Source organism: Etheostoma cragini, chromosome 8 (genome assembly GCF_013103735.1).
Source record: "Etheostoma cragini isolate CJK2018 chromosome 8, CSU_Ecrag_1.0, whole genome shotgun sequence".
Lineage (NCBI taxonomy): Eukaryota > Metazoa > Chordata > Actinopteri > Perciformes > Percidae > Etheostoma > Etheostoma cragini.
The window spans coordinates 12,812,434-12,840,020 of record NC_048414.1 but is presented as its reverse complement, the minus strand read 5'-3'; the positions used below and the strand labels follow the sequence as shown (position 1 = coordinate 12,840,020).

Genomic DNA, 27,587 nt, shown 5'->3' with positions numbered 1-27,587 from the left:
CACTGTGCTCTGGTATGTTCTGTCAGCAGATTTAGTTAAACTTGGACAGTCATGAAGATATCAGTCAGGCCCAGGGGCTGTTTGTCTGTTGTTTAGATCGTATAAGTGTGTACATATATATATATATATATATATATATATATATATATATATATATATATATATACATATACATATATATACACACACACACACACATACACACATACATATTTATATATAAATAAATAATATAATATATATATATAGTATATATAAGAGTAACACAAATGAAGAGAGCAGATTTAATTTAAAAGATACAATTCATGATTTATTACAGAAAAGAGTGATATCCAAATTAGTTTTATGTTACATTATTTTGTATACATTTCAGTATATTTTTACATGTAAACAGCAACGAAGTAAACAATGTTATTGATGCACTTCATGTCACGTGTGATACCACCCTACTGTACATTTACATTTAACATCACTGTGCTTTCACATCAAGTACTTGACTTGTTCAAGCCCAATCCTATTAGGAGGCATAGCATGGAACAGAAAGCTTAATCCCTCCCTAGACTGCTATTTTTTCAGAGATGTGCAAGGTCATGCCATTATTAATTATTATGCAATACCCATATTGTGCTATCGCCAACAGCAGCCTTTCCACCACTGTGCAGCATTTGTGTTAGTGAGAAGGTCGATCAAAGCTCTCAGAAAGGAGAAGATAACAGAAAAAAAGATTAGTGGCTGGTTAAGTCAAACATCCAAGGCCAAATTCATTCATGAAATTACCCCTATCCCTTTTAGTTAAACACGTCAGCTGTAAAAGAGGGTGAATATTATTTGAATTCCCATTGAGTGTTCAAAGAGGTCAGATTATATAAATAAGTCTGGAGTCCAAGCTTTTATTTAGAAAATACTCTTAACAATTTAAAATTCTGTCACATCAAGAAACATTATGTCTTGTCCAGGCCTCCAAAAAGGATCAACACCGAAAAAAGGAAAGGGGATATGTTTAAGACGCTGTTAACGACTTTACAGAAGTTAAGTGTGCTTAAAGCAGACGTTAGGTCATGCATACCGTACTTTACAGTACAAATGTACCGGTACATTTACATCTGCGTCTGTTCAAACTCAAGAATAACAACATGCATAGATTTTTAATGTTCACATAGCGAAGAAGATATTCTGAAAACCTGGACTATATTGGAATGAGATTTAAAAATTGTAAATTAATTCATTATGATCAATTGATTGAACACTTTGAAAGCCTCATTACTTCTTAACAACAACAGCCTGCATCATATGTCTCCATTTTGACTTGTGATTTCTGATCTTCTCTAATATACTTCTGTGATTATGCAAAGAAAAGTCAAACATGCTATTAACTGAGTGTACACTATAGTCATGCAAATACACTGCAGTGCAAAAATATATTTCTTAAAAAGCAGGACACCTTTAATTGCATCTTAGAAAATATAAAACATTCAGAAGACACCTGAGAAATGGACATTACTTTGTTAATCTAAGAGTGAAAACAGGTGAAGTCATACTGACAGCACAAAATAAAAAGTATAAAAACATTACGTACATATCATAATATATACACAGAGAACAGAAAAATAAATAAATACATTTAAATGAACTACAATTCTTGTAAAATGAGAAATACGTTTTAGTGTTGTGCAATGCATTCAGGGAAGTTGTATTCTTTATGTTCAGTTGTTAGATTCATATGATCAACATGACCTGTACTGAAGCTCTTGGGCCAATGTGAAAGTTCTCATTTCCTAGAACAGAGATCTTCAACATGGGGTCCTCACAGTCAATGCAGGAGGGCCTCCAAATTATTGTTAATTTTTGTAAGTTTTTCAAAACTTAAAAAGTCTTAACAATAATCCAACATATCATTATCAAATATAAATCCCCATCGCTTAGTGAACTAAAGGTAAGGTAGTCACTAAGGCCATCCACAGATCATACAGTTAATCCTAAGGATTCATTGTGCCCCATGTATAGTGTGTTTAACAATAAAACATGATTTATTAAATCATGCTAACTCTCATTAGGCTATTTTAATAGCTTAGTATTCTATGGACTAAAAAGGTATGTAAAAAGAACTCCCTACACGTTATTGTATGCCCAGTTAATTTTATACATACAATACATGTAGTAGGGGGTCCCTGCTCTGTCTCTCTTTCAGTTAAGGGGTCCTTGGCTTAAAAATCATTGAAGACCCCTGACCTAGAAAATAGAAACCTCCTCATTAATACTGTTTACTTCACAACGCTCTATCTCAACATGAATGAATCAGGAAATAGTTAGGATTCTGACTCAGCCTCACAAATAGATGGGTTGCCCATGCTGCCTGTTTTCCTGAGTTTCCAGACACATGCTGCTCCAGAACTGACCACAATAAAAAGACTATGACGTTTAAAAAAAACTAAAAACTAAATTCCATTGTTTCACATCACTAAAGGCCAGAAAGCACCCAAAACGGTCTCTGACCGTATGCTTAGCAAAGGAATAGAACTGTAGTATGTTGGTGTACTATGTGAGCGAGAAACAGTGGTTGGATGTTCTTTGCAAGCTGAACATCCAAGCCACAGGTATGTCTAAGTGATCCAAGTTTCAACCACGCTTCAGGGCTTCCAACAACAAATGAAAAACAGGCTGTGAGCGCAGAACGGAAGATCAGATTTGTGGCTTCTGCATGCAAGTGTATACATTGTTCATGATGGGAGTCATGTTACAACGTATATTGTGTTCCAGAGCCATTGGCTGAGACCCGAGCAGGTACTGTGGTGTGACTTACATCCAAAACAAATCCTTACAGGAGAGTTCAGAGAGTTTACAAATGATCACACATTAGAACCATGAGAGAGAATATTTCTTGCACTTGCAGCACAAACAGGCACACGTGATGTTGGTGACACAATTGTGGTGCGCACAACTTTAGGCACAGTCAAATCACACTAAGATCACATTTCCTCAACTCAAGACAGTCAAGCTCAGTAGTACCACAAACAGATAAACACACAGCTCACATTAAGTACAGACACACTTGAACCAGGCATTAAGACAGGGACTTTTTCTGTCAAAAGGTACAAAATAATATTACCATGCACTTTATATAATTTCATAGAGAATTCTTTGACAAAGTTTCTGAATGGATGTTCACATTCTCCACGATGATTGCTGTTATTTTTTTCTTGCTGGAAATATTAATCAGCATGCTCCAAGGGTAATATACAGTCGCTTTGCAAAAACAGTGTCCAATGTATTTTGCAGCCACATCCCCAGAATCTCGTTTGCAACAAGAAACGCTAAGTGCCACGGTACTTCTGCCACATATGAAGAAAAACACGGCCATGATGCTTTGCGGCACCAAAAAGAGCAAAGCAGAGTGCTAGCTGCCACACAGAGAGAGTGCAGGATGGGTGCCAAAAGAGACCAGCGGTGATCTGCACTCCTTGATCTGCATAGTAAACATTACAATTGCACAGGTTTTCCTAGCAAAGCCATAAAACAGCACAGGCCCAAGAGGAACCTGATGGAGAAAGCCAGGTGAGGGATGGGCCACAGGAGAGCGCCAGAGCCGGAAACTAAGAGCAGCGAATACACTGGACATGGAACAGATGGCGGGGGAGTGGTCAGGTTCAGAGCCTGAAGCCAGATAGGTTTGGTTACTGAAGAGGGTGTCTTTGGTGTACAGAATCAGCCGAGTGAAGCCTGACTCTCAAAGTTAAAACACATAAATAAGCAGAGAGGGGGAGGTTTTGCCTGTGAGTTGAGGGCTGTGTAGTGTGCAATAGAGATATGGGGGTAAAAACTAAGGCCACTCATGGTGATAACGCCCTCCGTTCTTCTTCCTCTCCTTCTGCAGGTGCTCCAGTTCTGCTTCGTACATCATCTCTTGCATCAGGTACTTTTCCCTCCTCATACGATCGCAGAGATCCTTCGGAATGTCCGGAATGAGGTATGCTATGAAGGACTTGATCCCATACACCAGGTGCTGAGAAAAATAATTAATCATTTATGAGTTACCTTCAACAAGACTGATACGTTTTATTTGCCAGTATTTGCTACACAACTGAATACGCATGCAAAGCTTAAGAAGGTGTTCACCACAATAAAGAACTTTATGAGCTCTGTCATTTTATAGGTGTACATTATTCCAGTTTTTCTCACTATACAAACACAATGCAGCGTTGTCAGGGCAAACACATGATGCCTTTTGTTTAGATGGACCACCATGAAATGTAGGGGTTTATTTTGTGTGAAATTCCTTATCCCAGTGTAGCAGCAAGATTTGATTAAAGCGATAATATATTCTTAAACTGTGCTTGTGAGGTTTTAATTTAACATGGACAGCACATAGATTAATAGAGTAAAAAAAACAACAGGGGGATTTAGTTTTGTTGGTAAACACACAAAAAAGAAATGCTGACAGACCTCAAAGACGATGATGAAGGCCAACCTGGCAGCCAAGACATGCCAGAACTGAAGGGTGAATTCATACGGCACTGAGCTCCACGGCGGCGCTCTGTAGTCTCTGTACCTGCAGTATCTGAACTGGCTGCTGTTCTTCATCTCCCTCATCTCAAACACAGACAGGCTGCTGTTCATGTACCCTCGCAAACACCTGAGGGAGGAAAGGAAAAGCTATCAGACCATGGTACAAGCCGGATGTACCCAAAGCTAACACATTACATTCAGGGCTTACTCATCCTCGTGGTGGTGTCCCTTGTCAACACACGGGCCATATTTGAAGGCGTAAACAAAACGGGGAATGTAGTCTGAGGTAATGGCGATGACAAAGGCGTTGGTGATGACTGCCAGCACACCGATACCTTCGAGGATTCCGTGCCAGATACCTGACAGTCACACCAGACGAGAACAAACATTTTTCACGACTTTATAAAGTGTAAAAAAAGACATTTAGTAACATGTTTATAAACTTCCATGCCTTCATCAACAACACATTTTAACTGAAGTTAGGTGGCTTGCGAAGCCTTTTAAAAGGTGAAACAAAGTGCATTGAGCAGAAGATAATGATAAACAACTGAAATGGAAAGTTCTACCCTATGGTTAATTATTTACCAGAATGAGTTTCAACAGCCTACTGAGATGGCAAAAGGACATTTAATTTATATGTAGGAATAAATAGGCATATAATCAAATCGTTTGTGAACTGTGTTACTCAAAATACAACATGTTTTTGGCTGGGCAGTCAGTGGCAAAACATAATTTCTCTGCCTTTTCTACAATAGTCTCTGTGTGATTCGCAAATGTCCGCTTAAACCTACAAAGGAGCTTTTCTCTTTGATTCTGTACGACTGAAATATAACATGTTCATTACAGCTGAAGAAGTTTTAAATGTTTCAGGCTGGATTGTTCCTTTAATTACAGGGCAACATGCCATAAGAAGCATTTGGTCACATATTATATGGCAGTTGGAGGGTGTTTGTAATCATATGGGGAAGCCGGGGTGCAGCATATGGTGTTACAAGCGCAGGAGATATGGGAACATATCTATCTCCACAGGATCAAACATGTTTGGTTTCTGTTGGAAAAGTGGCTTTGATCTAAAAATACATCCATCAGCGTGTGTGGAAGACAAAGGGGGGTGTGGGGCCAGTCAGAGATCACACAGACCTATGTCAGTGGCTCGAGCTGGCATGGGTCTCCTCCACTGAGTGACAAACTTGTAGGCGTCAAGACGAATTTCAATGATGTTGTTGAGCAGAGCCAGGAGAGGAGCCAGCGGGAACGCTGCTACAAAGATGGTGGTGAAGCCAAACTGGAGAACTGCAGATGACAGAACCGTTTGGATGAACTTCAGAGGATGTCCGTCTCAACTTTGGCACAAACAACGTACATATTTTGAATGTTTCCCTTCCCTCTTCAGACAAATATAACACTCAAGAAGAGTGTAATGTTTTACCCATTTCAAGGTATTCATCCACCAGTCCATGGGCGTTCATCGGCTGCAGATTCCAGTCTTTGTCCCACTGCGGAAGCTGGGCTTTATTCTCTACATTCTGCCCTCCACCACCTACTTTCTTCATCTTTCTACGAGACCACCAGTTCTGCAGCAAGCTGAAAACATAGCAAATAACTGTCACTCAAAGCATTTATTTCAAACAATTCACTGAGCACTGAAAGAAAGCCGTTTACTAAGCCCCACACAAGAGAATTTGATGTGTTTCTGCAGGAGAAAAGCCTTTTCATTTTTTAATGAGCTAAAGGACAAAAACACTGATATTACATAAGGTATGTAAACTGCCAATCACTTGAATTTGCAACAATAAGAATTACATTTGAGAAAAGAACCACATGGTTATAATAAAATATTACTTACGGATAACCAAGCTCCATGAAGTTGTTCCAGATTTGTTTGAAGAACATGATGACTCCCATTTGCAGGCACAGATCAATCAAACAGCCACTCGGGTGACACTGAGGAAAAATGTATTTCAATAGCTGTAACATCCATGTTTTATGCCCGATTGTGCAAAGCCATGAGCAAATCCTGAGACACAACTCATTCCATTCTTATTTTTTAGATAATTACAATTTAAAATCCCAGTAATTATGTGGTAGATAAATGGTTCACATAGTAATAGATGATGAATTAGGTGACAACTCTAAATATATTTTAAAACAGAAGGCAATAATCAGCCCACTTATGGGGATGCCTAATTGCACTCACCTCCTCCAGTCTCCATCGATTAAAGAGTTTATTGTATTTTCCAGGCCTGCCAGCAAACCTGAACAGATTAAGATTGGCAACATTAGCTGCAAAATTCAATCAGAGGAAAACTAATAAAGTCGGAGAATGAAAAAAGACGCTTAAAGGTGCTAATTATGTACAATAAACCACAGCTAGGATACATTTTCAAGTCAAAGCAGTTTTGTAAATGATGAAACATTAGGGCCAAAAAATAACTATACAGTGAGAAGGGAAAGGATTATTTGCAGATGTCATGACATGGGAGTTTGAAACAAAACATCTTTGCACAATCACTCATTAGATTCACTGTAAACAGGAACCGAAGAGTTCATGGAGCTGCCTACCTTCCGAGAAAGAAAGCAATGTAAAATGTGGAGCTGTTCAAATTTACAAACTGGAACAGGAACATCTTCAGAGAAAAGCTGTTCTCCCACTCAGACTCTGTCCGTGGGTGCTCTGAGGAGGGAGAAACAACATTTGGGGTGAATAGGGGCGAAAAGAAATGCTTGCTAACCATCTTGGAGGCAGAAGATAATAAAGGTATAAGTGCATGCAGCAAGTGGACAACGCTCACCTAAATTTGTCAGCAAATAGGCCACCTTTTCATACACCTGACAAGAGGATAGTACTCATAAGCATCAACAGGGAAAACATTGAGGAGGATAATAATCATGAAAAAGAGAGGCAAACAGGAATCTCAGCAACAACATCAAGAACAAAAAAAATAATGAAATGTTTCATGAAACATTTGTTGGACAGTATATGTAAACGTGCCAGATGATGCTTGTCCAGACACCCACCACGTTGAGAGACATGATGATCATAAAGTTGATGCAGACACCGGTGCCAGAGGTGGCAAACTGCCAGTTCTTCTTCACAAAATACCAGTTGAAGGAAGCAAATTTCTCCATCGCAATGAGACGGAATACCACCACGGCAAACACGGCTGTCAGAACGAGGGAAATCTAAACAAAGATGATAGAACGAAGGAGGCATAGAGGAGGGGATGTCATATACAGTACCTATGTATGTGTGTGTGTGTGTGTGTGTGTGTGTGTGTGTGTGTGTGTGTGTGTGTGTGTGTGTGCGTGTTGACCTTCAATATTTCAGTTTAGGTTGTAGAGGTTTTATCTTATCCTACGGTAATGAATTAAAATGGAAAACCGGTAAACACTCATTATTTAAATGTAATCGTTAAACAGGAGAAATTACATTATCAGAAAGGCCGAAGCCACTATGTCCTCTCAATATGGTTATCATCCAGCAGGGGGAGATGTTATGCCACTGCTGGCACATCTTAAACACTCCAAGAGGTGGGACACAAAATAATAGTTATCACACTCTGAGCATGAATCCCAAAAGGGGAGATTATTCAAAGATCAAAGGGTTTACCATGAAGAATATTCCGGACACAGACACCATGAGCCTGCTGAGTTTGTCTGTGAAGGGCTGGAAAGGCTCAGGCTTGCCAGAGATGGGGTTGACTCTCTCCACCCCGGAGTACTTGGCTTCAAACTGAGGCCTCAGCTCCTCCTGATTCACAACACATCCAGTATTAATTATTGAAGTGTGTATTCTTGTTATTTTTATATCACATGAGCAATGTCAACAGAAGATGTGCTGCATGAATTAAATTGTGAGGAAATACAGTGTATTTTATTTATTTGAGGATATTGCTGATGTACCTCTTCCTCCTCCCAATCGATGAGATCCCAGTCATAAGTCAGTTCTGCCCTCCTCCTTTTCCAGAACTCCAGGAATACTGTGGCTGCAGAGGGGATTAGGAATCAACCATATTATTGAGCAACTTTGATATGTAACACACAGTACGACTGAAAACCATGAGACTGCAGAGGGTTATTCACTGTGGACAAAATGCAGAACCAAAAACACCACATTGTGGCCAGACATCCTGAGTGAAACCCAGGCTCCAGTGACATTTCATGGGTTATTATAGAAATTGATTACAACCATCAGTTCATAGACTGCTTTGTTTCTGTGGAGAAGTCGCCCCCCCCCCCCCCCATGTTGTGTATTTTTGTGTTAAAAGAAAGACTTCAAAAGTGAAGCTTTCTGTGGGCAGAATTCACACTGGAAGCATTGTTTCCTTTGTGTCACACTCTATTGTGACTTGAGCTGTTGTTAATATTTTTCTGTCAAGACTTTAAGTTTTCTGCTTTATTCCAGATAAATAACCCCAGGGGAAAAGGCTTACATAAAAGGCTACAATCAACATTTATGTGGTTCAAAATATGAAAAAATGTGTGTTAGTAGTATTAGTGCAATGGCAGTGAAGGAAGGACCTCACCTTGGAGTCAGTGGAATAGATCATGTATGATCTATGATGGACAGCACACTGTAACACTATACTACTGATTCAGCCCTTTTGGTCAGTTTTCATTAGACGGACATATTATACTTGTGGGGTTTTGTTGCAGCGAGAGGAACGTCTAATGAAAACTGACATGAGTATTTGATTAGTGCTGTGCAGCCTTGACACAGCTCTTTTTTCCTTGTCTTTTTTACATAATTTAAAACATATTGCAATTGTTTGGAGCTGAAACAAAGAGTAATTTAATCAATGACCAGAAAATAATCCTTAACTATTTTAATAATTAAGGTATTTTTTGAGAAAAACTGCTAACATCACTCATCTCCAGATGCTTTTATTTATATTTCATATTTTATAGTAAAGAAACAAGCAATGGCACGACAACACCTGACATTTGGAAATGATTACCACTTTGTGGCATCTTTCAGTCTACCCATTTTTTTGAGAAAATACTAATACTAATTAAACTATTTGTTAGTTGCAGCCCTATGTGTGTAATTTGGTAACATATTAAAAGTAAAACTAGAGTAAATATTTCCAGGAATTCATGACCTTAAAAAGCTTCAGAATATAAATCCTCAGTCAGAAAAACGTTGACTGTTGTTAAAGATGTTGAAGTTTAATATAGCTTGACCCACTTTTGTTTCAAGAGAGAAAAGCAGCCTTCTCAGATGCCTACATTCGCTCCCTTGGGCTAACCAATTTTTCATCTCTACCTCGCACACACACGCTTACACAGAGCAGACCTAGAGTGTACTCACTCAGTGGCGCAGTACTGTTACTTTGGTCCACATTGCCAAAAGCAGGGTTCAGAGCTGCAGACCTCAGCCAGCGAGGACGGCTGGATCTCCCTTGGCTCTCTGGCTCTCCTTGGCCTTCATTTAGCCCAAACACAGAACACAATGTGCCAAGTGTTCCCTTTGGGCACAGGTGATTTTTTTACAATGCTGGCAGATATATGGATCTGGGCCAGACGCTGCTCACACTCTGCATTACCAAGATATTATAACTGTGGGAACCATAGCTGCAATATATCATGGTGCAGTTCCACAGCTGAACGATACCGTCTCCCCCTGGAGAAATGTTCAGTTATCCTACTAATTACATTAGGATGGGACTGGGAGTGCAAGTGCAGATGTTCAATCAAAAAAAAACTGCCAATGATTTATTGTACTGACAAATGTATTACAGAGTGAAGATCTTCTGTATTTGCACTGCACAGTGTTTACTGGATAGAATTCTCGATTGAGAAGCTTAATATGTTTGGAGGAGTTGAGAGGAGAGTGGAAGCATGAGCCCTGACACACAGTCGTATAAATAGATTTGAATTCCAAAAGGGTTTGTATCAAACAAAGCACACAGTTGATATAATACAACAACTTTTCGCAAAATTAGGAAAAGGGGGGAAAGAAAAACAGCCTTCACCTACCCCAAATAGCCATAAAGATGGCAAAGAACACAGTGCCGCCATTATCAAACAGATGGGTCACCTAGAAACACAAGCACATGAAGGTCTACTCTGAAAAGTGCTTCCTGAAATGTCGGCATGTAACTGAATTTTAATTTGATATGTTTTCAATTTCAACAGCTTCACTTTGATAAAATGCATGTCATGAATTTGTGTCAACACCGTACTTCAGAGTTTCTGTACAAAAAATGACCTGTACAAGTTGAACAGAGCAAGGCTAGCTGTTAGCCGTTTACAGTCTTCATGCAAGCTAAGCTAATCGGCTGCTGGCTGTAGCTTCATATTTAACAGACAGACATGAGAGTGGTGTTGATCTTCTTACTTTTGGCAAGTAAAGAAAGTAATTAAGCCTTTGTCCAAAAATGTCCAACCAAGCCTCTAAAATATATATTTTTGTTTCAATATCCAAGATCTCTGTGAAAATATCATACTTTAATTTAAATATAGTTTATGATGATGAGAGTTTTTGGACATAACAATCATTGTGACAACTTTAAAACACACTAGAAGAGACTGAGAAACTCTAACATACCGAAATGTTGTGACTACGGATGAATACCAGAACAGCACTGACCTTTGCGTAGACACAACTGTCACTCAGTGTCCATGGCTCACAGGTGTCCTCACACATAGGACACATGATGGTGGTGTTGGCTTCACATATCTCTTTACTGGTGAAAAAATCACAAAAGGACAGCAACAATCAGGAACATAAACGCTTTAAATTACACCTTCTACATTCATATCAATAAAAGGGAGTAGTGTGCATCTTCTATGGTATGCAGATTGTGAGAACTGACCTGACTTGGCTGGAGTCCATAGTGAAGAGACCATAGAGGAAGACAAAAACCCCAACCAGGGCGGCAGGGATCAACATGCCGGTGTACCAGCCCAACCACGCAAAGTAAAGACCGATTTTCTCACCAAAGTACCGCCTGAAAGAGAGACGGGAAAACAGTGTGGCCAAAATTACCCAATAAACTGTGCTAACTGTATTAAACTTGGACAAGTTCACTTGCAGTAATGTTGGGGCGGTTGTGGTAGCCATATGGATAGGAAGGCTAATAGGCTGAAAGGTCACACAGTATAAGGCTGAGGTGGGACATGAATGAATAACTGTATCTCCCTCCTAAACCATAGCTCTCAGGGTGCCCTTGAGTAAGACACTTATTTCACAGGCATCATTATTTCACACCTCCAGTAAAGCAGCTCAGTAGGCATTAACTGTATCAGGCAACTGCTCCCTTGTCTCAGGATAAGGGCTAATACATTAGGTTTATCACTATGAGTGAGCCCTTTGCCACTGTCTCTGATAGTTATTCTAAAAATACTGATTTAAATACAATATACTGCCATAAAGTAGATCTGCTTCTTTATTTGTAACATACCAACAATGCAACTTGAGACGATGGTAACAGTATGGTGGAAATCTCTGATGGTTGACACATATATTAGAGCTGAAAGCAGTGAAAAACACCTAGTGTGGGTCTGTCTAAGTTTTTAGAAAAACATCCATCTACCAGCAATTCTAAAGCTCAATAAGCGTTATATTTTGTATGTTTAATGTTCTATGCAAACAATACATCCTGGATATGATCAAAGACAGAACGAGGCTCATTATCAGGACACTAGAGCTCATGTGAAAAAATTCAAAATGTCCTCCTTAATGGCCAAAAACAGCTCATGATGCAGTACGGATTACCTGATGAGGTCCAGAGGCTGGTATTTGTACCAGATTCCCCAGCGGGCCCAACGCTCATACAGAAGATGCCTGTGGTTCTGGACACCGTGCGTCTTAATTGGGTGTCTGCTCTTGTAACCACCCTAATGAGACAGATTCAGGAACTATCCATTACATGAAGAATTTAATAGTTTTAAAATCTGTAAATCTCAACAGCTTTTCAGCATAAATAAAAATTCTCTCACCTCATGAGGAGGAAATGCAGCCTCATATGTGTTGTTGCCCAATAACCGGTTTATACCTACAGTAGAATAAACCATGTCATGTCACAGGATGCAGAAATACCAGCTACTGTCGAAAAGCATGAGGATGCTACAATAAAAATCAGTGCCAGTCATGATTGAGATATGGGTCCAGTAATATGTTAATTTAAACCCTCTTAAACACTCTTCCACATTCATAATATTCATGTGTTGCATTATGTGACAAGCTGCATTAAACAAGCACATTACGAGCCTAAAACACTCAGATCAGGTTAGAGTTTCAACTAGTTTCAAACACTTGAAAATAACCATTTTTTACTTGGTGTAAAATCGCAATAAACAGAATGGCGGCAGGCACTGTACTGTATGAAGTAGTAATGAATTAAATGTTATTTTTTAGAGGACAATATTGCAGGGATTTGCATTGTCATCACTGGACTGATGTGTAGATATTGGGAGCAGGAGAAGGAAGGGGGGGATTTGAAAATAATTTTCCACTCTTGTTGCAGACCTGATCATATTTGTTGGAAAGTAGAGGGGTCAACAGTATTAAAATATTAACTTGATATCTGTTCTAGCCCTTCAAGGCCATACTTTAATCAGAAAAATATGTCAGCGGCAGACAAGATAGTAGATGTGGGAGTAGGCAGGCATTTTGGTAACTGTTGATAGAAAAAACAGCCAGAAGGAGAGGAGGGATCAGCTACAACAGACACCAAAAGCTTAGCAGCAACCCACAGCAAAACAACAAACAAAGGCACAATCCCACCCACTACCTAACTGTGACTGCATTAAGCCTAATAAACAGCAAAACCAGTCTCTTTCTCTGGTGCCACTGATGGTTATAGTGGTGATATAATAAATAAAAACCATCCAGCAGGAAAATACAAAGATACAAAATAAAAACTTGTGTCTTTTGTTCCTTTGCCACTAGTTGCCATTAATTACTTTGTAATGTCAAATTAATGGTGAATAAAGCTATAAAATTAACAGAAACAAAAACTAAAATATTTTGGACCCTGTCCCCTGCTCCTAAACGTGTCATTATGATGGAGTACATTATATTTAAATGAGCATGCAAATCCCTCAACACTAATGTAGAACTACTAGAAATATTGTTTAATACGTAAGAAGCAAGAAGTGAAAGCAGTGAGCGTGGTGCCTTACCCATCTTTAATTTTCCCTCCTCGTACTTGGTGCGTTGTAGCACATGATGGAGAATTCTGCTTCTGGTGGAATTGGAGAAGAAGGTCTCTCTGTTGTTGATAGTGAAGCTGTAACAGCACACTCCTTCAGTTATTCATCATGTAACCATATATAAATATCATCCAGTTACAGCATTTAACGAGCTGAACACAAAACAATGAAAAGCTCATTAAAATTCAATTTGTGGTGAAAAAATTGTGTTCATTCCAGCATCGTCATTTAAAATAAACGTCAAGGCTTCAAGTTTGTTTCATGCACATCACATTTCAATATATCTTATTTATGATCAGCTTCTCTTGATTGTGTGGGTTCTGACTCACAATTATAAAATATACAAGACTGCAGGTTTCTAATTTGATATCCAGAGCTCAGTATATAAATGGATGTGATGCATGAGCGGAGACAGAGCAATACAGAGCTGCCTAAAAATCAGCTAGCACTACTAATACAGACATTGCCATTACGTGACACTGAGTTTCTATGGTGGCATGAAGGACTGTGTACATGCCCTCCTTACTGATGCATGCGTGCTCTGCTGAAGGGGGCTGTGTAGCAGTCACTTTCCTCTAGGTCAGGCAAGGCCTCTTTGTCCAGCTTCATGGGATTTCTGGGAAGCCAACTTTTTATCTGACGACATCTCAGATGAAACCTGCTGCACAGACACAGCGAAAACAAGATTAATAGCACAGACTAACATGAAGATTGTTTTCTTTGATTTGAAACTGTGGCTCTGAACCCCTTTCCCTAACATAACCCTGACAAGCACATAACCACACACTAAAAACAAGTTTATATACACACACACACATAATTTAAAGCATACACGCATGCACGTATACACACACACACAAACACACACACACACACACACACATACACACACACACACACACAAACACACACGCATTGCAGGCATCACTCTGCAGACTATTGTTTTTCATTTTCAAGTTGCTTGAGACTCCTAAACCTAAGGAGTATAATTCTATTTGTTTGTATTACAGTCATACATTTAAGAAAACTTTAAGTCTGAAGGCATGCACAGAATTCCAAAATTGTACGTCCTTTAAATGTTTAATTAATTTAAGAAACAGAAACATTAATAAGAGTCTACAGCCATGCTAGCAGCCTGTGCTAAACTAAATGCTACCGACAACATGCTATCATCCTTACAGTGTCAACGCTCACATGCTGATGTTGAGCCGGTAAAATGTTTACCATGTTCACCATTGTGTTAGCATGCTAACATTTGCTAATTAGCACCAAGCACAGAGCCCACTCTCCAGATTTTGCTGGAGAGTGGTCAAGTTCCATTCTGATATGGATTGAATAAATATAAATGTGAATTCTGGGTGAAAATACACTGTGGCAGGAGTGCATGTACTGTAATAGATTATTGATATAGTAAATCAATCTGCATGGTTAAAAACATGTATAAGCTCTGTTTAAAACAGAGCCAAATGATGGAAGCAACATGAATCACACCATGTTTTCAGTTTAGTGGATAAAAAAAAACCAGAAGTCCTTTATGACCAGTAATATCACACTTCACTAACTGTTGTCTGTTTAAAGCTTTACAAGAGCTCATCCAAAGCATAACCCATAAACGTCTGCCATCATTGTGGTGTTTTTAACATAATTTCAGTTGCCTCTCATCACTGGAGTGACAAACGTATTATTTTTTTTAAATTAAGAATTTAAAGCTATAGTGCATAGTTTCTGTCGCCTCCTGAGATATTCTACATAATGACAACAACACGGTCGGCGCATCCACATGATACAAGCCTTCCATGGACGTGCACGCGCCCCCACCCCTCCTCCACGCAGTTGCTAGTAGCCAAAGACAACACGGAGGATTAAAAAAACGTATGGACTCTTCAAAAAAGGTAATTATCTTCACTTGAGTTTGAGTTCTGAACACAGTCCTAATGAGAAATACAGAAAGAGTTGTGGAGCTGATAATCTTAATTAGCTTTGTAGCAACTCATTTTGGCAATGCAATGAATGTAACAAAATGTTATACACTAAAGCTTTAAAAGTAAGACACTCTGCTTATCTGCTTTATCGGGACTATGTAGTTTGACCTCACCAGATTTGATTGACAATGAACAAGTAAAATAAACGAACAATCATCAGATTTGTGACATCAACTTTTTTACACTAAGTCCTGCCAATTTCAAACCAGTGAGTGGAGCAAAAGCAGCACACACAAAATTAAAATGTTCTTGTGAAATATCCCAAACTGCTCAATGTTTGACAGAAAATATTCAGTTAATGTAGGACCTAGATCACTAATAAAATCTCAATCGATGAAGTATGTTTTTAGGGTCTTTGAAGTAATACTCTTAAAGATTTTCATTTAAATAAATGTCTTTAAAACACTAACTATCATTGAAGTCATTGAGCCTATGGCCCAGTGATAAAAGCGGTACGCATCTGTGCATTTGCAGTACTTCTAGCTTGGTTTCAGTGACGTTTTCCATCCCCCAGGAGTGGTTGGTCCACCAGAGGGTAGCCGGTGCCAATGCAAGAGACTGTGTGTGAAATCGTCTAAATATTTTTACCAATCTCTGCTAGTATTGCGAGTAAACCGTTACTATGGTTGAACAAAGAAAGAACAGAACAATGAGAGACACAGATACAGACAATGAAAATTCAAAGTGAGATTCAAAAACACACATGCAATTATCGTTTCTTGTCATAGTTGGCACCAAAGGGAACGAAACAGACATATTCCAGATTGTAACTTTAAAAAAAAAGAGGGTTATAGACTCAACATAATTAACATACACATGCAGTATGTAAACCAAAGTTCAAACAAAATATGCTGCTATAAAAACTATTTCAGTGATCTGTTGTTAGACTGTTTCTAACTGAATTCCAGTGAGATGGAAATTTGGACTGCTGTGCAAAGCTTGGACAACTCTTGAATATCACATCAAAGCGCGAGTGCATCTCTCTAAAATTAGTATGCTGATCAGCCTGCTCCATTTGACTGAAATATTTCAAGTTTTTTATAGAAAAGCACCGTCAAGTTTCCAGTATTACTCTCAACATTGTGCCTGATGTGCAGGAAGCTGTGCTTTTTGAAAAAGTTGGGAATTAATCAAAATAATTTAAACAAACTTTGCAACAGTAAACTAATCAATGATTTTAAATTACTCTCCAATCATTTCAGTTATTGCTACTAGTCAGTTAGTGCTCATACAGGGGGTGATTTTCCAATTTAAAATTTAATCCCAGACCTTACACATACCGTTAACTTAGTTAGTCTGTTTAAAGTGTGGATTAGTCCTGGACTAATTCCAATTCACTCAGTGGTTGGGTTTAAAAAAGCACAACGATAGTTTGACTAAAACCTTCTCTGTTGGAATATCTCACTGAGGTGACTGATCACTTTAGTCCGAAAACAGCATCCACAGCTCACATTAGGGCTCAAGCCCTGCAGCTGTGTTGCTCAAGAATTTCATTAAAAGGCAGTGAAGCATCCAGCCTACTGCCCCCACAGCGCAACCGAGAAAAATAATCCAATATCTTAAATCTGCTTACCTGCCCAGGGTTTTGCTCTTCCAGTCCGTAAAGTAACATTTTTTCCTTAAAGAATAAAAAAGAATTCAGAAAATCTGGATGAAGTTGCCAGCCACTGGAAAAAACTGAGCATCACACTTTCCAGAGTTTAAAGCTCAATCTTATTTATCTAACTACGGTTACCTGAAAGGCATTCGGATGTTCATCTGCTCTGCATATTTGCAAAGTGTATCCCAAGGAGCATGGACCTTCACAAACATTATGTCGTTGTTCGTCAAGGAAGGCTTTCAGATTAAAAAGAAACACAGGACTTTGAGAACTGAGTTGAGAAATCAAGGAAATGAAAGTTTTCTAAAACCAAACTTTTTTTTACCTCCTTCTCTAGCATCAGACCCTCCGCCCGTAAATTCTTCTCAAAGGTGCACCTCTTTTCCACCTGTGGACTTGACTTCTTGTAAACCAGGATGTAGTCAATACGCTTTTTCCCATCTCGGAAAAACAGCCCAGAGGAAATAGCTGGTTTCTTTCCCTGAAGCAACAAGATTTCCTTTATGAATTTCAGATGCAGGGATGCTAATCACAGAACTGATCAGTTTTTAAGCTTCTTAGAGGTTCAATGACAAAATTAACAGTGTAGACAGTGTAACGTTGGAAACATAATGGCAATAATTGTGGATTACTGGAATCTTGGTACCCGAAGTGAATCTGTGCGGGCCTCTAGTTTAGCACGGGTGACAGGCTTTTGTAAAGGAAATGACTCCTCTGGTTTTGTTTCACACGTCACCTCTGACTCCTCCACGTACTGATCCTCGCCATCTTCTGCTGCACACAGACAAAGCACGATCAATGAAGACAGTTATTCAACTGGGGATATACCACACAACGCATTCTAACTGCATTAAGTCTTTTATCGTTGCTCAAGTCAATATTTTACCTAATGCAATTGCCAACATTGAAATTAGATCTGAGCTAAATCCAAGTAATTTCAATGTGGGCGCCAGCTTGAGAGCAACACCTTGATGCAATTTAACAGAACCATGCACCAATGTTGAAAGAGGGCCAATTGCTTTCCTTCCTTCCTTCCTACCTTTCCTGATTCTTTATACATCCCACTAACAAACAAAATAAGGTTTTGTTAAACCCACACTCACAACAAACAATGCAGACTGTTCCAAGAAATCCCCTTCTAGAAGCTCAATGATTTGAAACCTTATCAAATTGCCTTTCTTTGCCATAAACAAGAAGTCTGTCTAATTGATGAGAAATAACTCTTTTGCAACACAATACATGGCTTTTCCATTTTCAGTGCTTTGTGGTATGTATTGCCAATGAGGACGACAGAAGATTTAGTGGGTATAACAATCCATCTGTCTAAATCTCATAATGCATTCTGTAATTGCACGCTAGTTTGCACCCTATAGCTGTAGAGACGTGTCATTTCACAGCACAAGGTATGTGTGACAGCTTGGCTCATTTCTTTGATCAAATGTGTCTTTACTTCACTATCAAATAAGCTTGGTGTGACTACAGTCAGAATGTATTTATACTGCTGTGTTGAAATCAACTGTAGGAAATCTTTTATCAATAATAAACATTTTTTTATTTTTTACAAATATGTGTGGAAAAAAACTGCACTGGTTAATTTGCTTCATTGGAATGGGTGATTAGTCCTGGACTAATTCCAATTCACTCAGTGGTTGGGTTTAAAAAAGCACAACGATAGTTTGACTAAAACCTTCTCTGTTGGAATATCTCACTGAGGTGACTGATCACTTTAGTCCGAAAACAGCATCCACAGCTCACATTAGGGCTCAATGAAAGCAAAATCACCTTTTTATGCTTTCTTTCTTGAGTTTTATTTTAATCAGCATCTTTCACTGATCCAGGCTGGGATTGGAAGAAAATCCTTATCCTTATCTTCTGTCTATTTTAAGATCACAACTGAGCAGTAATACTCTCTAGAAATCACAATATCTACAGAATAGTGAAAAGTTGCCATTGCTCCTTGCTTTTTGATTTCATTATAATAAAGCTGAAATGACTCAGAACTTTGGTTAACATGGGGCGCTGTAAAGAATCCAAAAGCAGTCTGAATTCATGCTGATAGATCATGCTGTGTTTTCACACAGCAAGTGCCATTGGAATCTATTAAAGCTACTCCAGTTTAAGGTGCTGTATTACATAATTGTAGGCTACTGTAAAATGAGTATAATACCAGTAAATCTAAACATTTGGGGTTAAATCTCTAGCAGCAGTACATTCAGTCCAGACTGTATCAAAACACATCTGTCAGGACAAGAGAAAACAAACCGGTTCATCAGATGTCTGTTAACGACAAAAAGGCTACTTTTCCCCAAAATAGAAACACATCACCTTGTGCTGCCTCATTTGCATTAAAACTGCATCTCATTTCTCACTTTTGCACACTGCATGCAAATAGTAAAGGGTTGGGCAAAGGGCATCTCAAGGTCACAAACATCCCAACATGTTGAAGTGCTGGATGTGCTCGAGCCCTCACTGTCAATGGCCTCTGAAGATTCTTAATGAAATTACTAACACTGAATAAATTCCTCTTTCCAACAGGTATATGCATTTTTACCAGTTCATACTGTGATAATTTGTTTCCTTGCAACAGCGCAAGTGCACCAGTCACATGTGACTGTGTTTTCTCAATCTATATTGTGCACTCACATTAAATGTCATTAACATGAAAATCTGTGTAGCAACCACCTCTGTTCATGTTGAGCATGACATTCAAACCAGTCAGTGCAGAGTGTGGAGAGAATGAAACACACGATACAGAGGCAGTAACCAGTACTGATACATCAGAAATAAAAGTTTGCATCACAGAAATAATGTGTATTTGCTGTAAGAGGTCTTTGTGTGTCTTATATAGTTTAAAGAGTATTATATATCAGAGAAAAAGTCACAATTACAAATCCAATTGGGCTATAGAGCCATAGTCGGGGCCATAGATTCTATCTTGCACAAACCTTAGTCAGATAAAGAATTAATGATTTAGGCAGACTAGACTAACAAATTAAACAACACCTCTGCCCCTGCAATCTCTCTACAACTAGGGGATGTAGAGAGGGGATGGCAAGTTAAGGGGCATGTATTTTTGTTATTTTGCTAACAAGGTGGATAGCATCCCTGTTAATCCCACCTCAATTGGCCTACTGCTTGTGGGTATAAAAATAACCTAAACACATCATGACAAACCACTTCAATGTTATTTAGCATTTGCCAGCCATAGGAGGCCATATGAACTAAATAATGTGCAAAACTTGCAGGTGCATCTGAAAAAACAGTTTTCAAAAAAGTTATTTTTGCACCAAAACAGAAGAATAGAAGCCAATAATTTTAAAACTAATGGTAATAAAAATGTATTTAGTATACGGCACTTCTGCTAATTGTTAAGAAACCTAATTTGACCTTCCTTGGTCACAGAATTTGCTATAATAAGTAATTCACTGCAAAGTTAAAATTATGTTTCATTAGGTCTTTGTTACTTTGACTAACCATTGCAGAAACCTCCAAGATAATCTTTAGAATCCACACATATTGAATACACTCTCTCACGACTGAAGCATCTTATCCACTAATGGGCTTCAGAAGTCGTTAGTACAAAGTAAGTCCTCTCAGCAGACTGACCTGTCTGCGGGTGCAGGAGCCTGGAAGAGGTGCTGATACTCTGACTCAGACCCTCAACTTCTGGTTTCAGCTCCGGGCTCAGAGGAACAGACAGGAAGTGGTTGAGGTTGAGTGGATGAGTCTGACTCTGGGCCAGGCAGGGCAGGCTGCGGCGAGACGGCTTCAGGCTCTTCTCCTTCAGGATCTCGCTGATGCTGGTGTGCATGCCTGAGGACGAAAGGGACCGAGGCAGAGTGGAGGTAATTTTACTAGTCGTCGCTTTAAACATTTATGGAAAAAAAAATTATAAAAAAATAAAAGACCCTGAAGCTGAAGCTTGAACTTTTTTTAATACATATTCATACATTTATATCACGATATGAAAGCATGCTTACTAACGCATACTTTGCACTCTTCATTGAACTACTGCCTCAACCTGTCTATATTGTTCCTGTTTTTTTATTGTGTATATATGGTTTGTTTTGTTGTTTGTTTAAGTAAGTGCAATGTGAGCAATATGATCCAAAGCAAAATTCCTCGTATGTGTCCACATACCGGGCAAATAAAGCTGATTCTGATAAAAAATATTTATATTTTAGTGAGAAACACTTGCATTAAGGGATGGGCTGGATGAGACTTGGCTCCTTGGTCAAGCTCTGTTGGGACGCGCACACAAAATGAAATCTCCCTGAAGGTGGTTGAGGTGATGCTGCGACCTACAGCAGCTAATGGCACTGTCATGAAGGTATCGGCAAAGTAGTCAAGAAGAAAAGTCAGGTCATTATGGCTGTACGGTGCAGCTGCATGTATGACTGCATGAGGCAAAATGAGGCAAAACAGCTGATCAATGAACCAGTGATAGGGAAGCATCAAAGGGGCTTTCCACACCACGGGTTCATTTTAAGCCATAGTCAGCCTGTGAAAACAGTTGTGTCTCTTGTGAGTCTGCCAACTGAAGTAAACTCTACATGAACCCAGAACCCTTAGTAATCAATTTCATTAGATTCATTTCCATGTTTAAGGTCTATTTGGTTGGTAAAAGCTGCTAGGGGCATGTTTTCATACAATTATTGCTTTAATTGCTTCGTTTTTTGGTGTTTGTTGGCTGTATTTTACACCTTATTATTTCTATTATATCATGTATCATCTTATCTTGCAAAATATAACAAACAAGTTGCTTTTTTTAAATAGCATAAGTGTTCAATAACAGAAAGCGAGAAAAAATAAAATGTAAGAAAACCTATTTGCGATACTTAATACGATCTAGTACATGAACTCACAACAAGAGAGTGAATGGGGAAAAAAGGGAGGGAGGGAGAAATAACTTCCACGTCCATCCATTTTATGGGCTACAGCGGCAATGACTGTCCTTCATAGTGGAGTGCATTAAAACCATCCGCGATCCTCCTCTATCATCACACAGCTCAATACCTCAAGACAAGGCACATGATGGTGCATCACAACATTTAAAACACATCAGTCGCTAGTGCTGCAGCCAATTTACCAAATATACAGCATGCACGTGTACAGCTACATAGCTTTCTCATTAGCATGTCATTATTTAATTGATACCGGCAGAGGTCCTTTTCAAGGTTATTTCAGTAATAAAAGAGCAATATGGTGATAGTAGGGCTGACAGATTGTTGAATGACTATTTCTACATTGTTGTAAGGATGAATGGTGAAGACAACCTCAAAAGGTTAATAATAATAATGAATGTCCAGCCATTGAAGCCGATCATTGTGTCCAACCTTCACACCAGCCAGCAGCTCCCCCTCTGCAGCTCCTGACGTTTACTCATGAAATGAAGGCACTTTTCTTTCAGATGGGATCAGGACTTACTTACCCCTCCAGTGAGTAATTCTCCCATTAACCTTACTGAAACAGTTGCATTTATAATGTATGCTCTGCATCTTGAAAGTCCACACAAAATTGATCGGATTGGGATTCCCCAGTGCTGTCATGTGCGAAGGGAGCCAGTTTAAGATGTGAGCTTGAGGGTCCAGGGGAACCACTGATCGTGCTATTTATTTCCTGTGCAGCCCCACAGTTATGAAATGAATGAACATTTTTAAGCTCCCGCTAAAAGCTATACAATGACAATGGGTAAAATACGAAAAGCGAAACTTTAAATGGATCTATTTGTGCATGTCAGAAAGTTAATCTGTCTTTAGGCTAATAACAAAGCCTGATTTCCCAGTGCTTTCATTATTTCTACACTGTACACAAGCATTCAGTTCCCTTTTGTTGCTTTTTATATTCCAAACAATTTCATTAAATCCAATACTGAGCAGGTTGTCAAGCTATTATTAAATAGCCATACTGTGCCAATTACATCTGCAATTCCATTTCAAAAAACAGAGAACATATGGTCTAGTGAGCAAGAAGGTTTGTTTCTCTCAGCAGCAAACACAGCAATAACATGCTTTATGACTGGCTGATAAATCAGTGTGAGCTGTGAGCTTCCAGTCAAGAGGCCAGAAGCCTAAAGTGCCATCATTTCACAGTCTCGGCGGATTTATCTGAAGAGTGCATGTACTTTTCTCTCCATTAGGCCGATCAATACAAAATGGCTGCTGTGTATATATTATCAAGATATAGTTAAACTAGATAATCTAGTACATCGGTAACTAGACATCAGTAAGGCTCAACATGTCTGAGATGATACATCACAGCAGATTGTGGTAATGGGCCTTATAGGGTGTGGATTGGTAATCCCAAATAACTCAAATTTTTAAATAGAGCCACAAATTGGAAAGTGTAGCCGTTGTAGGAAATTGCTTATAAGAAAATTTCAGAGCATGTTTAGATGGAAAACAGAAAAGAAAACAGTGGTCAAATCCCTCAGCCTCTGTGGATATTATCTGACAATCATTGCCCAGGCAGTGCATTGTTTATGTATGTTTAAGTATAAAGGGTTCATCTACTGTGAAATCCTGGGTTTAATCTCACTGTGCACTGGCCAAAACTGGTCCATCAGGAGAAAGTTAATCCTGTGTGTGTGTGTGTGTGTGTGTGTGTGTGTGTGTGTGTGTGTGTATGGACTGCCTTGTGTGTGTGTGCCACTTGGTATGGTTACTGTGAGTTGTGCACAAAGAGGAGGGACGCAGGAGAAGAATAAAAAAAATAAAAAAGAAACAGATCAAGAGGCACAGGGAGTAGATGCTCACTGTGAGGTGATGATGGGGAAAAAACACCTCAAAGTTTTCACTGCATCAGCACGACACAGGGCCTTGATGACAATCCCTGTGTGTGCTCTCACAAACACCCACTCACGCTCATCTGAGGGGGAGCTGGACGAGATTCAGGAGAGGTCGTGATCCGGGATTTGAATCTCTCCTGTGCAGCTTGTCCATAACGGTCTTGTGATGGGAGATTAAAATGTTTTTTTTTTTTTTTTAACCACTGTGACTGAAAAAATATGTTGTGTTTATTCGTTCGTTATGCTCCTCTTAAACATTTCTGTCATAAAAAGTAAGCATATCCCTGGCAGTGTCACGGCACTATTGCTTTTTGTGTCTGTCCAACTGTCCCCAACCTAATTGGAGCCAGCTGGAAGAGGAAACACATTTAATTTAAAATCAAAGATTTTACTGTATGATCAATTGCAAGCTGTTATACACCAGATTAAGCAAAACAATGCTATGAAAATTAGGTAAAACTGTCCAATATGTGGGAAAAAGAAATGTTGCTTTTAGTCTTTTTCTTTTGTCCATGATCACCATGAGCCAACTGAGAAGAATTATTATTTTAATTAAGAATCAAGACATTATCGCCAAAGATGTTGCACAAAGTAGCAAACAGAGAATTGAGGTCAGTGGGTTGTTTCCCATCATGCCTCTGTGTTTTCTCAATAGGTACCTTCAATAATTCATCCATGTTCAGACTATAGCACTTTCAGTGTCACAGCTTTCAACTAAGGAACATCAGGACCTTTTAAGCACAACAAACCGCATTTCTGCCTTCCCCTTTCAGAGTGCATTTCAGGGGATCACTGCTATAAAAGAGTGGGCAAAAAAGAAAGGTATAACACGCTTAGAGAAGCAGGTCCAAAACACTGCATGAAAATCAGGAGGAGGCAGGAGGAGGCAGGACTGAGGCCGGCCAGCAGCCTTGCCTCCAGAAAGCCTTCTCTAAGCAATTAGAGTGTGTTTCATCTTCCGCCTGGCACCATATCAAACAACAAATAGATGGACTGGAGTTCCCGGGGAGCATTTAGAACTGTATCATAAGCAGTCACTGAATATTCAGCTTATATCTTATGTTACATGGTAAGTACTCCAGGCACACTGATAATTCTTGCTCACCAACAAGTATGAAATAAGTGATATCTGGTAACGCTAGCTGTGTTTCCCATACATAGGTTCTACTTGAGCACACCACCCGCAACATTACGAATCCCACTATAGCCCATAGACAGTGAAACACATGGACACAGCGACGCTATGTACTTCGAAAGAGACCAGTGGAGTCCCTTTTCCGGTGATGGCTGACAGTATTGCGCAGCTTCAAACTGAGCTTGACAACGTAGATATGATTTGAGCAACCTGTCTGAAAGTTGTAAGTCTTTTGGTAGCTGTACCAAGACAATTTTCAATCATTTCAGATCTTGCAGAGACGGAGAGCGTACTTATGTGTAAGGAGATAACATAGGCACAGGCTAGTTATTGCTAACTAAGATGCTAGTTAACATTAGTAATTAAACTTAAACAGCTAATGTAAGAGAAAAATGCCTGTGAGATTCTCCTGACTATACGGTAATTTCTCTACTGTGCAACAGAAAGTCATGTTGTTATGACAAAATCATTTGCCTATTTTTACAAAAAAAACTGCTACGGGGTCATAACGTGAGATACATGTAATGGAGCATTTTTATACATTGTTGTGTTTCTTTTGAAATAAACAATGGAAAAATTGAGTCTTTATTTTCTAATTTATTTACAAAAGATTCAAGTTATTTGCTATCTATGTGACGCCAAAATGAATGGGAATCAATGAAATGCTAACAGATAACGTTGCGTAATCCTTGTTTTTACCTTCGTTTGACTAGTTTATAACTGCACCCATTATTAATAAACACAGCCATGCCATTCCATTTTCTATTTAAAACAAGGAGAAATAAAGAACAAGTATTTTCTGAAATGCCCCACAACATGAAGTCACTAACACATTTATTTTTAAAGGCACAATATATTTGATTAGTCCATTTCCGACCTTTGTGCTGCCTGTGATAGTTTGCAAAAATTCTTATTTTTCTACAAACAAAATATATTCAATCTGAATAACTTTACATAAAAATCCACAAGCATTGCTACATACAGTTTTTAAATATCAAATCCTCTGTCGATGTTTCAATGTTTGATGCAATAATAAAATGTGAGCTGTCCTAGTTACACAAGCTATTGATTTAAGTCAACTTCAGTAACCATAATGACACAAACAATATATTGTAGCAAATGGATACAGTGTTAATATCACACAACAGCTTATTGATTTGTTCTGAAACCAAAAAAACTGCAAATAGCAAAGAAAAATATCTTTTCATGCAGTGACAATAAATCATATTTATCCACTAAGACATTTTTCTATTTTACGTTTACATTTTTCTGTTTAAGAATTGAATAACACCGGTAGTAACTGTGATTTTAGACACTGATTAATACAAACTAAACTTTAATATCAAAGTAAAAACCGCCTAGAATAGCTAATAATTTTCTCCACAGACACAGTTGCTAGTTGTCGTCTGTCTATCACGTGCAGCTGAGCCGACAGCCTGACTGTGAAAACACCTCAGAGCAGCTGGCATTTTTTTTAACCCTGGTTTAAACGGTTCAGGACCTTATTATACAATACGGGCACAACTTCTGGGTTGCATCATTTCAGCGGATTAATTTCCCCCGCTCCTTTAACGTCACACTATCTTCTTAAGTCCCCTGATTGCTTGTGTTTTCTATAGTACGTCATGGGATTTTCCACAAAGCCCACGCTGTGTCCCCGAGTACACACCTCATCAGAACCTCATGCATATAAACGGCACGGTCTTACATAAACACTAGCAAGCATGTTGCTCCACTAAAATCAGCCTGTACTTTGGGCTCCGGCAGAACTTCTGCCTATATTGTTTTCATAACCTAGCAACAAAACAACTGCTGATTTATGGACTGTGAAATGTTAAAGCCGGCAACTGAAACATCATACACACACGCAGAACATTCTTTGTTTTGTAATTTTCTGATCTCTTTGTCTACCTGGCATGCTAACTTCCATAGAACTAGTGTCTATCTTATATTCTACAGCGGCCCGTTTAAATAACAGATGATACTGTATACGTGCTCTCCCTAAATCTGCCCTGAAATTATTTTCTGTATCTATAAAACCATCTGCCTGCTTGCATAAGAGGACAGGTGGCCTGCTTAGGACTGTACAACCAAAAGACACACACACACACACACACACACACACACACACACACACACACACACACACACACACACACACACACACACACACACACACACACACACACACACACACACACACACACACACACACACACACACACACAATCTGCCAAACATTTCCTTAACAAAGCAATTAATCGTTTGTTCCGTAGAACACTTGAAAAACTGTGAAAATGGCCATCATGTAAGAACAAGAAAAATAGCAGCAAATTCTCACATTTGAGAACCTGGAACCATCAACTGTTTGGTACTTCTTCTTAAAAAAATATATATTTTGATAATTAATCGATTTGTTTA

The 27,587-nt window shown here is 38.9% G+C and overlaps 1 protein-coding gene across 4 annotated transcripts in view; it reads right to left on the bottom strand.

Annotated features, from left to right (window-relative positions):
* Positions 1 to 283: 283 nt before the first annotated feature.
* Positions 284 to 27,587, bottom strand: part of ano3 (anoctamin 3) — a 30,516-nt gene continuing 3,212 nt past the window's right edge. Inside the window, exons 2-25 of one of the 4 annotated variants that reach the window (XM_034880044.1) lie at positions 20,851 to 21,057; positions 17,891 to 18,018; positions 17,570 to 17,725; positions 17,380 to 17,480; positions 17,218 to 17,262; positions 14,189 to 14,323; positions 13,633 to 13,739; positions 12,448 to 12,503; positions 12,224 to 12,345; positions 11,322 to 11,456; positions 11,096 to 11,192; positions 10,483 to 10,543; positions 8,407 to 8,489; positions 8,114 to 8,254; positions 7,522 to 7,686; positions 7,296 to 7,332; positions 7,066 to 7,177; positions 6,701 to 6,758; positions 6,350 to 6,447; positions 5,933 to 6,087; positions 5,644 to 5,796; positions 4,712 to 4,862; positions 4,441 to 4,630; positions 284 to 4,000 (exon numbers count right to left, since the gene is read on the bottom strand). In XM_034880044.1, coding sequence (XP_034735935.1) covers positions 3,818 to 4,000; positions 4,441 to 4,630; positions 4,712 to 4,862; positions 5,644 to 5,796; positions 5,933 to 6,087; positions 6,350 to 6,447; positions 6,701 to 6,758; positions 7,066 to 7,177; positions 7,296 to 7,332; positions 7,522 to 7,686; positions 8,114 to 8,254; positions 8,407 to 8,489; positions 10,483 to 10,543; positions 11,096 to 11,192; positions 11,322 to 11,456; positions 12,224 to 12,345; positions 12,448 to 12,503; positions 13,633 to 13,739; positions 14,189 to 14,323; positions 17,218 to 17,262; positions 17,380 to 17,480; positions 17,570 to 17,725; positions 17,891 to 18,018; positions 20,851 to 21,057 — 2,876 coding nt within the window. In that variant the 3' untranslated portion in view covers positions 284 to 3,817. The remainder of the gene's footprint in view (positions 4,001 to 4,440; positions 4,631 to 4,711; positions 4,863 to 5,643; positions 5,797 to 5,932; positions 6,088 to 6,349; positions 6,448 to 6,700; positions 6,759 to 7,065; positions 7,178 to 7,295; positions 7,333 to 7,521; positions 7,687 to 8,113; positions 8,255 to 8,406; positions 8,490 to 10,482; positions 10,544 to 11,095; positions 11,193 to 11,321; positions 11,457 to 12,223; positions 12,346 to 12,447; positions 12,504 to 13,632; positions 13,740 to 14,188; positions 14,324 to 17,217; positions 17,263 to 17,379; positions 17,481 to 17,569; positions 17,726 to 17,890; positions 18,019 to 20,850; positions 21,058 to 27,587) is intronic. The other 3 variants (XM_034880047.1, XM_034880046.1, XM_034880045.1) reach the window with 3 other exon arrangements.